We start from the raw sequence: 10223 nt of genomic DNA, 5'->3' as shown, positions 1-10223 counted from the left end.
ATAGGCAGCAGAAAAGGCAACCCAATACAACTGTTCTGCCATAAAAAATATGGCAGAACAAAAAAATGTATTAGACTGCACAGGTGGACCTAATAAAGTGGCCACTGAGTGTATATTGATAACATATAGAATATCGCAGAGGATAACTCACTATATACACTGAAGGAGGCATCCACGGTTGTCAGTCAGTGTCTTTTAGTTCAGGAACCACCAAACAAACAGATAAACATTTTATTACTCCAGAGGTTTATTAAAGTGTCGGGTTGCTCATGTTCAGATGAAACTTCACGTGTGTGTGATTCTTTTCAAAGCAGCTTGAAGGGATTTTTTGAGGAACGTCTCGTTTAACGTCAGGCAGCCGGACAGCGAGTGTTTGTGTGCAGCTGTCACCTAGGAGAAAAAAATTAAAAAAAAATAAAATTACTGTTCAGGATGTGCAGAATATGTTTAACTCTGATGTCCAGCACTGCTCGGATGTTATAAAACGTACGTGAGCGTCGTATTTGGTGAGGACGGTGAGCATCATTTTTGCGTATTTCATGGACTTTGTGAAGTGAGGAGCCTGAGCGACCAGCTGCTCAGCGAGGAGGCCGAACAGCTCTTCACTCAGCTCCGGCTGCACAGAAAAACAAACAACAGTCTGCATTTTAAAAGACTTCAAAATAAATAAAATAAAATAGACTAATTTTCAGGTGATTTTCCATCACTTGAGATGTTGCTGCACAGCTGGCTCACCTTGGAGTCCAGCAGGCTGTGGATGATGGAGAGCAACGCCTCGCTCCACGCAGTCCTCAACGCCATCCTGGGTGGAGAAAATGAATTTATCAACAACCTAACTATTATAACCTTCAATTTATCATTTATTTTTTGTTTATTTATTGAAGATAAACCCATTTATCAGCAGATATATGGGCTTACATCAGTCCAAAATTAGATATTTCACTGATTGTGTGGTTATAATTTGTGTGTGATCTTCACTCAGCGGCCACTTTATTAGGTCCACCTTTACAATCTAATGCAGTTCAATACAACAGCTCTGCCATAAATTCTACCTTTTAACAAAGTTTATAATGTTCAGTGTTCAGAAAATGTGTAAATTTAATCCTGTGTTTATTATTGAGCTTGTAGTTTGCAGAGGTCTTGTACTGGACTACATTATATTGAGAGATGTTTTTAGTTTTTTGTCCTCCCTATTTATATACAATTAGGGGGACAGAATAGTGGAAACACCTAAATAAAATGCAGCCCAGTGCAGCAGCAGCACTAACTATGAGCTCAATGCCAAACATAGAACTGAATGAACACCTCTATTACTGTGACAAAAAGAAAACCTGAGCATTATAGGCAGCAGAAAAGGAAACTTTATGGCAGAACAGTTATGCATGGAAATTATTGTGTGTCAGTGTCATCCCCACTATTTATGCGTCCTCAGACTTTTAACAGAAGGTTTATGTAAATATGACATAAAGGGGTTTATCTCACTGAAGCACCAGGAGTCGATGGTGAGGCTCCAGGCAGTCTTCAATCAGCCTGTTCAGCAGCTCGGCTTGGGGATTACCTGAGGAAGGAACAACAGAGATTAACATCCAAGTAAAATCGGAGGTCATCAGTGTGTTGCTGTGAGTTTAGAGAGTGCACTTTAACCAGAAAACTCCCACAACACCAAGCACCCGCCCTGTTAAAGTATCTCCCTGTGCTCCGGTGCTGACCTGACCTTTGACCTCCCTGCGGAAGAGCGTGCATTTTTAATCAGGCCACAATGCTGGGATCTCATGAGACAAGGCAAAATCTGTGACTCATTTCACAGAAAGTGAGGCGATGACCGCACCCAGTCGCAGCTCAGGTCCTCCTCTCACCTGTGGTTTTCTCCTCCAGAACAGGTGCAATCAGAGCGTGGCAGGTTGGCCTGGGGTAGCGGCTGCAAAGCGACGTTGCCGCGGTGACGAGGCATCTGGAGGCCGGCTCGGCCAGCGACAGCACCTGGACGAGTGTAATGGCTCATCAGGGTCAAACACACAGGGATACCGTTGATTCTTGTTATGATGTTCTGTCTTTTGAATTATATCTAACATTACATACATGACGTGACATTACATGTACTATTAAATACTTTATACATACTGCACATAAAGTTGTAAGACACACATTTTATATTTCTTACTTCCTTTCTATTTCTTGTAATTTAGTTCTTCTCTTAAGAATTGAGCAACAACACAGTATCTGAGTCTCTTTACTGTGTTTTGTACTGCCTCCTCCATGCTGACAGGTACCTTGTCCAGCAGGAGGCTCCTGATGAGCGCGGCCGCTGTGCTGTAGCTCAGGTCGGGGCTCAGAGCCAGAAGACTGCCGCACAGTTTGGGTAAGCTCTGCTCTGGGACGTCCGGCAGGCTCAGCTCGCTGCACAGCGCCTCCACCTGGACAGCAGAGTCACAGCCGGTCATCAGTCCCGTCATACTAGGTCAGAAATCAGTTCTACATCTGCTCTATGCCAGAGGTTCATTAACATTTTTAATGAATGTACCCCCCTTTGAAATATTTTGTCAGTCATGTTCACCCTGACCAGTGCAAAAAAAAAAAAAAAAAAAACAGTTAGTAGAAAACAAAAATGTTTTGAGGTCCAATCCAGCTCCAACCTGATACTGTCAATATTTTCTTGGCTCTGTCTCTGCAACCGTTTTTTAAAGCAGTTTTGGAAAAGCGTGGGCCATTTAGCCTCATAGATCCTGGACCTGAAACCTGATTCCTCTTTCACTTTCTTGCACCTTGGAAATATTCCTAAAGCCCTCAGCAAAAGCGACACATGTCCTCTGAGGATTTTTATGGCTGCAAGTTAAAAAAAAAACTGTTACAAAACGCAATGGAGAAACCGACTCTCACTCTCCAACTGCAAAAGGAAAACGGGATAAATACTGGAAAAAATGGGATTTCTATAATCACCAGGACTTTGAACAAGCTTTTCTTTTTGTCTGAACCTTCTTAAATCCATTGTAAACTCTATATATAAATAAAAAAAAAATGTTTCTTCATACTGTTATGGGTTATTTGCTGACGCTGACGAAACGTAGCGGAGATGTTTTTACCGTCATGCCCATACCCACAGCAACACCTCTAACAAAACACAGCTGTAGGAGAAGAGGAAAAACCTGCTTGATAATTGAACATACCTGCGCGGAGTCACACTCATTCAGCACTTTGAACGCCTCTGAGGAGCTCTGGTCCCACTGAAAACACACAAAGAAGAAAGAAGAGTCACCATCACTCCCAGTTGGTGCTAAATGGGCTGAACTAGAATTTAAAAATATGTATATATAAGTTTTCTTACCTCTGTCTGACTTTGGAGCAGTTCTTTGATTTGAGAAATGGACACCTGAAAAAAAAAATATATAGTTGATCTTTTTTTAATTTTAATTTATTTTAATTTAAGATTAAGCCAATGAAATGATATCAGCATAACATCTGACAAATACAATCAGGCCATGTTAGCACAATTGTTTTCACCGGTTTGGGAAATGACCATCAGCCACCTGCAAAAGCCTCTGCCTACACTTTTTCAAACAGATTTCTTTAAAATATGCAGGTATACATGATTTTCTGTGGCCTGTGGACGAGAGGCTGATCCTGTTTACCTGTATCTGTTCAGACAGTGCACCACACACACTGTCGGCCGCTGGCTTCAGTTCTTCAGCTGAGGCCTCTGTGGGGACGTCGCCTGGTCCTCCCGATGTCTCCTCTGTTGCACCCCGTTCTTCTGCGGTGGGACCCTCGGTGCCCCAGTTGCCCCCCACAGGAGAGAAATCCACTTTGATGCGTTTACTCTGCTGTCCCGTTTCCTCGGTGTCCGAATCGGGAGTCACAAGGCTGCTCTTCCTCTTCCTCTGTGTCCCCGGCTCCGAGCCACTCTGAGACGCAGATGCTGCTTGTGGTCCGGTGAAGCACTTGGCCCAGCCTCCTGCCCCCCCGAGACCGACCAGACCCCGGCACAGCTCCGTCAGTCTCTGGCCGCACAGCGAGGTGTACAGGGGTTTCTCCGCAGGGGCCCCCAGGTCCCTCTCCAGCTGGGTGAGCAGAGCAGCCACCCAGGGGTCGGGACGGGGCTCCTGCCTGAGGCAATCAAGCAGCTGCAGCACAGCGGCCCGAGGAAGAGCTGAGGGGACCAGACGGATGAAGGACAGCAGGTTCTGCTTGAACGATGCTGGAAACAGACTCAGCAGCGGTTTACTGGAGGGAAGAGCAGCGGGTGTTAAACTTTACCTTAAACAGGACACAGAGATGTGAAACTTTAGTAAAGGTCTGTCTCAGCTTAGCGCACATGGACTCTGCTGCAATGTTACTTACATGTTTTTCTAATTTAAATAGGGACAACTGGCTAAACACAGCTTTAACATGATCACGTTTTCAATGTCTTGTACACATTTGCATGCATCTGTGTTTCTCCTAAGAAACATTAGCCTAACATTTTATACACATTTGTTTTAGTTGTTTTGGATGACACTGTGGAACTTACATACCATTTTATAGTTTTATAGTTAAGTTTAAGAGCCCTAACCTAACATAACTACACCAATAATTGTGCCAGAAACACTGATAGTTAATATGACAACCAACAAAAGGGAAAACAGGTAACAGTGGGGTTAAAAATTGCTTGGCCAAAAGTTGGGAGATACATAGCCTTAAAAAAAAAAAAAAAAAAAAAAAAAAAAAGCTATATGAGAGCTACAGCAGTGATTTTGAAAATAGGGTTCAGGGACCTGCAGGGGTCTTTAAAAGTCTTCCACTGGGTCCCCATCAAGATGAAATATTGTTTAAGTTCACTATAATTGAATTAAACAAAATTCTACAGTATGGCTGATTATTCTGACATGATGTTTTAATCCCACCTGTTTGAATCTGGAGCTCAGTCAGGACATCTGAACAAATTCATGCTCAACACAAGACAAAATCTTTTCGTCTCAGGGTCCATGGGACAAAACTCACATCAAACAGAGAGCATGGCTTAGTGGAAATCAAGTCAAGGGTCTGAAACATGAATACGTTTCAAAATCCCTGGCCGAAAGGGGGGGAGTAAAAAAATTATTTTTCATTTCGTTGGCAACTTTAGAGTAGTGTTTAGCTCTGAGCAGATTGCAGTGACATTTTACACAGAGAACGTGTCAAATTTCCGTCTCTGGTACCATGAAACATGTTGTAATTTAATGTAAATATCATGGCTGCTGTTAACTTACACTATGAGCGGGTTGTCCTCAGTCTCTGGACATATTTCCTCTCCACAAAGTATTTCCACAAGGCGGTGCAGGGCCGGCGGAGGCTTGGCCCGCTGCTGCCTGCGGAGCACCGTGCGGGCTCTGCGGGGCCCGGAGGCTCCGCACATCAGAGCCCCGACCAGCAAACGCGTCCGCCCGTCAAACCGCTCCAGCAGCCCGCCGCTGGCCGGAGTCCCGTCACAGCACACCGGACTCCCAGACATTTTTAATTCAAGAAAAAAAAAAAGTTTCTCTTCCCTGTTGAACCCAAGCCCGCCAGTTTATTTACACTTTTCTTCTTCGTGAGTAGAAATTTTCCTAAAGCTGCGCCACGCCGCCATCTAGTGGTAAAAAAAAAAAAAAAAAAAAAAAAAACACCAAATTCCAACAACAGCAGTTTGGAAAATATGTATTTTTTTCCTCCAAGAGAGGTCCTTAAGGGGCTTCTAGGAGTTCCTTAAAATGAAGAAGTGCTTAATTTCAATACATGCTAATTCATTAAATGTTACTATACACACACACACTCAAGTCAATTGTTTTATTCTGAATATGAAGATCTAAGTAGGGTACTGACTACTGAAAGGGTGCACCCACCTTTGATTTTTCTGCATTTAACTGGCATAATTTTGAGCTGATGATTTATACCTTTTCCCCCCCAGGTGTGCGCTCCAATAACATGTGACTAATAACTGACTTATTTGGACAAGTGTGACACTGAAACAATGTCATACTGAACAGAAGATGGATCACAAAATAAATCTTATCAAGGGTTCAAATAGGAGCGCTTGGCTTATGTCACCTTGAGGGTTCAGACCATGAAGAGAAAAAGTAAGAAGCAAAAAAACATTCCTAATAGCCATGTGGTGCTGATTAAAGTGTCAAACAAGAGCAAGACCAATCCTTTCAGTGAAGCAAAAGGTGTAACAATGTTTATTTTCTTTTGTGATTGAATACAACTCGTTATAAAAAAATAATAAAAATCTGACATTTTGTTCATCACACCAACCAGAAAAATGATTTATCAATGACCTATCTACTGAGGTAAGTATCTTAAATCATGACAATTAGTAATACGGGATACAGTACACATTATCTAGAGAATTAAAAATGCCATCCACACACACACACTTTTAAAATATCAAAATGGTGCAAATTGGCAGGTCAGACTTTGTAGAGTCAAGCACTCGGCCAGATCAACAGTAGCAAATCTGTTTGGGGCCTTGAATATTAATAATCTGAATATGCTGGAATCACCAGACAAGAGGGAGCAGAAAAAGAAAAATCCAAACCAGAAGGCCCCAAATAAATACTAGCACTTTAGATACAGAAATCTAAATAAGCTAGGTGACTTATCTGGCACTGCTTGAAACTAATGTATGACTGCTCAAAAGATATGACTGAGAGAAGGGTAGAAGAGGCAAAACAAATAACCAAGTAGTTTTCTGGGTGCCCAGTGATTAAGGTACTGTTTCATTCAGTTTCGTAACAGAAAAAAGGGATGACAGGGCTCAGAAATCATAATCCTCGCCGAGGTAAAAGGGGAGGTCACTGTCATTGTCATCCAAGTCAGAGAGAAGAGTCATGGCTATGACAAAATCGAGCAGCTGTAGGCCGTCCAGGTCCTCCTCCTCTGTGTAGGACTGGAGAGCAGCATCAGAAATGCGTTAAGAACAACAACAAACAGACACACTTCAAAACCTCAAATCAATAAGATTTCTCGGGTTTATTTACCAGACGTGAGGAGCGGCGACGGTGGGCTGCGTCATGCCAGTAAATGCACTCTGATTTGAAGGGGCAGCATCCGTATCGCATAAAGTAACTGCATCTTCTTTTACTGGAGACGTGGAGGATGAGCCATAGAATACAGGAGGAGGATGTGTGGGTGCCATGGAAGCCAGTAACCAATCAGTGTTAGCTTCAATTTTCAAGCATTCTCAAAAAAGACAGTTATGCATTAAACATTAAACTGCAAGCAGGAATAAAAACAAATGAAACTTGTTCACTGTAACCCACTGCAGTGTGGACAAGGACGTCAAATTGTTAGTTCATTCGTTCTCCAACAGGAAATAAATGCCGCTGTAGTAATGAATCAAACTATCTGACGGCACTAACCTGCATTTCTCTTTGAAGGCAGCAATTAGAGTTTCCTTTGCTTGTCCTTCAACCCAGTAATTGTTCGGGATATAAAAAGCAGACTTCACTCGGCATTGTGGGCAACTCCTGAAGGAGGGAAAAAAAAAAAAAAGTGTGTCAAGTAAAAATCATAACATCTTGAAAATGGTGGAGTCATGGACGCATGTCAAATGAATGATATTAATTCTGCTGAAGCCTACTTTATAACTTCCTCCCGCAGGTCTTTAGTTTTCCTCCAGGTGACAATGCATTTCAGACAGAAGGAATGATTGCAATTAGGCAGGATGCCAAAGCGCTGTTCGTCTGGATTCATCTTCTCGTACACCTTGTCCATGCAGATGCCGCACGTCACCTCTTTACTCTGGAGGAACTCCTCTGTTTCCTCTCGGGCAGTGGGGGCCGCAGCGGCGCCACCACACTCTGCCGTCTCTTTGGATGAAGCCTGTTCGGCACAGAGATAAACCCTGCCATCAGACGGAACCAGCATGCCATATTTAACGTTCAAAATGAGTAAAAGGACATCAAACCTGCTGATTTCTGCCATTAGAGACACCTGCTTGTGTCGTTTTTGAACTCTGGACAGAGTCTTGGGAAGCGGTTCGACTCAAATGAGTGCCTGCAAAGAAGAGAGAACCAAAAGCTCCACATAAGTAATAAATGAAGAAAGTTATTAAAATGTAATCATAAAGTGTGCAAAGATCAAATACCCGGTTCAAGTAGATGATCTCGTGACCCTCCTTCCTCGGGAACATCCATGGTCAGGCATCCAAAGTTGCGTTCCAGGTTGGAGACGTCGACCAACACTGACTCCGACCCCCCGCGTCCTCGGCCCGTCATCACCCAGGCCTGTGGCAGCGCGGGCTCGGACCCTCGCCGCCCATTGCCGACACAGGGCGGGTGCACGTGAGGCACCGAAGCCCTTCTACCTGGCACAGCTGCATCACCCTCGGGCAGAAGGACATGACGATACCTGGGGAGAGAAACGTCTGGTTTGTCCAAGAGCTTTACATGCATGTAGTCGTCACTGATTTACAGGGGAGAGGTGTTCATCGTCTTAAGTTTGACTGATGTGCAGCCTAGGTGGATTATCTGCAAATAAGCTTCATGTGGTGCAAAGCTGTTTGTGAAGGGATCATTTACAAAGGCACAGAGGTGGTCAACATCAATATTTACTGTCCTTTTTTCGTTTTTTTCCACACCTTTTGCTTGCTTGCTTTGATTTATGATATTAAAAAAAGAAAATAAAGCGGACCACTCACCTGCAGTTCTGACCATACCAGCAGCCACCTTTCTGAAAGTGCCTGCATATTTGGGATGATTGCCTTACAGGCCATTCATGTCGGTAGTGACACCGTGGACCAAATCTGCAAGAGCCATTCATGAACTGCCTGCAGAAACAAGTTGCTGGGTTTATTTCAGTGTGTAGAAGTAACATCCGTTATGACAGCTTCTCCATTACATAAAAAAAAAAAGCCACACTGCCATGGGCAACAAGAGACAGGACTTCCTCATAAATAAACGAGAGATCCTTGGTGTCACCACGGTTAGTAAACAAAACCTACAAGGAGCTTCAGGAAGTGAAGAGGAAAACACGTCCTTTGTTTACCGGGACTATTGCAAGTTACTGCACGAACAAGCTAAAGTTGATTGTTTGTGTCTGTTATTCAAAGCTGTGGGCAGCTCTGCGAAAACAAGGGTGGACACTGCAAGTCGTAACATCGGCCAAACAGCCATTTATCCCAGAAAACAGACGCTGTACCTGCAGACGCCGCGGTTTGCAGCCTGATGCGGATTTCGATATGAAGCAGCGGAGCGATCCATCTCTCCGCACCGGGACAAAATCTGCTTTCCCACACAGCTGATGTACTGTTTAAGTTTCTCAACAAGCCATCGTCCAACTTTTAAGTGGCAACGTCACACGTTTCCTCTAGTAAATAAAGTTGCGTTTAAGCTCCATCGGACATACTGACGCAACGTCACATTCACGCCCCTCGACAGAGCGGAAAATTGAATTCAAAGTAGGCTAGTTTTTTTTTTTTTTTTTTTTAATTTTGAGTAAATTAAAGTCTATTAAGTATGTTACTTTTTATGATAAAAGCTGCTGAAAATAAGAATAAATAGCAATGGAGGGAAAAGAAAATAAGCTAGGCTGGTAATTCTCGCATAAAAAAAGATGCATATTTAATGACACCGCATTGTTTGGACACCCGACTGACACAAACATGACTATTTTAGTTATTACCAGAAATTTGCCTGTACTCATTTCCTCACCCTCATCCACCTGGGTGGCTTGACTCGGACTCCTGAGTGTGGACGTTATGAGCGCACCTGAATGCACCACAGGAGCATTTCAGCCTCGTGTTTCTGCGGGTGGCTCTGCCGTAAACAACGACGCTGTTTTTATTGTTAATCTCAGCCCAGCAGCCACATGTGTCACGGCAACATCAATCCACTTTATTTCAACAAACAAAACAAACAAACAAACAAACACCTGGCGCTCACCTACAAACCGCAGCTCGAGCAGAGGAGTACTGCTCTACTCCTGGGTCCATCCTCTTTGTCTTTTGAGCGTGCCGCCGGGGGCCGACCTGTCCAACACCTAAATAGTTTACAGGCCGTCCCATCCACCAATTAGCCTGGCAATAAGCCAATAGAAACGGCACATTACCGTCAGATGATGCGTTTTTTAGTCAGTGTAATTCAACTTATCTAAACTCCTACAGTTGTCAATGGTGGCATCACTGGAAAAGTGTGTGTGTGTGAGAGAGAGAGACAGGAAGAGAGAGGTTCATTATCCATCTAATGAGAAAAAAGTGTTAATAGCTCTAGTGAAGTTTGATTTGCAGCCTA

The 10223-nt window shown here is 43.5% G+C and overlaps 2 protein-coding genes across 2 annotated transcripts; both read right to left on the bottom strand.

Moving 5' to 3' along the window:
- On the bottom strand, window positions 1-5498 carry fance (FA complementation group E). Its single transcript, XM_030056844.1, has 10 exons — window positions 5223-5498; window positions 3627-4218; window positions 3323-3367; window positions 3165-3221; window positions 2271-2414; window positions 1857-1980; window positions 1483-1558; window positions 736-802; window positions 491-616; window positions 1-390 (listed from the first exon to the last, which is right to left on the bottom strand). The coding sequence occupies exons 1-10, from the start codon at window positions 5462-5464 to the stop codon at window positions 286-288; spliced, it is 1578 nt and encodes a 525-aa protein (XP_029912704.1). The 5' UTR covers window positions 5465-5498; the 3' UTR covers window positions 1-285.
- A 643-nt stretch (window positions 5499-6141) lies between these two features.
- On the bottom strand, window positions 6142-10014 carry mkrn4 (makorin, ring finger protein, 4). The gene is made up of 8 exons (XM_030056849.1): window positions 9876-10014; window positions 8633-8761; window positions 8081-8343; window positions 7901-7989; window positions 7574-7815; window positions 7353-7460; window positions 6972-7074; window positions 6142-6880 (listed from the first exon to the last, which is right to left on the bottom strand). The coding sequence occupies exons 1-8, from the start codon at window positions 9995-9997 to the stop codon at window positions 6749-6751; spliced, it is 1188 nt and encodes a 395-aa protein (XP_029912709.1). The 5' UTR covers window positions 9998-10014; the 3' UTR covers window positions 6142-6748.
- Between the last annotated feature and the right edge of the window lie 209 nt (window positions 10015-10223).

The sequence above is a fragment of the Myripristis murdjan genome, chromosome 7, assembly GCF_902150065.1.
Source record: "Myripristis murdjan chromosome 7, fMyrMur1.1, whole genome shotgun sequence".
Lineage (NCBI taxonomy): Eukaryota > Metazoa > Chordata > Actinopteri > Holocentriformes > Holocentridae > Myripristis > Myripristis murdjan.
This window is presented reverse-complemented; position numbering and strand designations above follow the sequence as displayed.

Excerpts from the sequence above, each read along its gene's own strand:
- fance (XM_030056844.1), bottom strand. The coding sequence starts at position 5,464 with ATGTCTGGGAGTCCGGTGTGCTGTGACGGGACTCCGGCCAGCGGCGGG. Across the intron at positions 4,219-5,222 it reads GAGGACAACCCGCTCATAGT|TAAACCGCTGCTGAGTCTGT; the intron begins GTAAGTTAACAG and ends TCTTCCCTCCAG. Across the intron at positions 1,559-1,856 it reads TCTGGAGGAGAAAACCACAG|GTAATCCCCAAGCCGAGCTG; the intron begins GTGAGAGGAGGA and ends TTCCTTCCTCAG.
- mkrn4 (XM_030056849.1), bottom strand. The coding sequence starts at position 9,997 with ATGGGACGGCCTGTAAACTATTTAGGTGTTGGACAGGTCGGCCCCCGG. Across the intron at positions 8,762-9,875 it reads GCTCGAGCTGCGGTTTGTAG|GCAGTTCATGAATGGCTCTT; the intron begins GTGAGCGCCAGG and ends TTGTTTCTGCAG. Across the intron at positions 7,990-8,080 it reads AGATCATCTACTTGAACCGG|GCACTCATTTGAGTCGAACC; the intron begins GTATTTGATCTT and ends TCTTCTTTGCAG.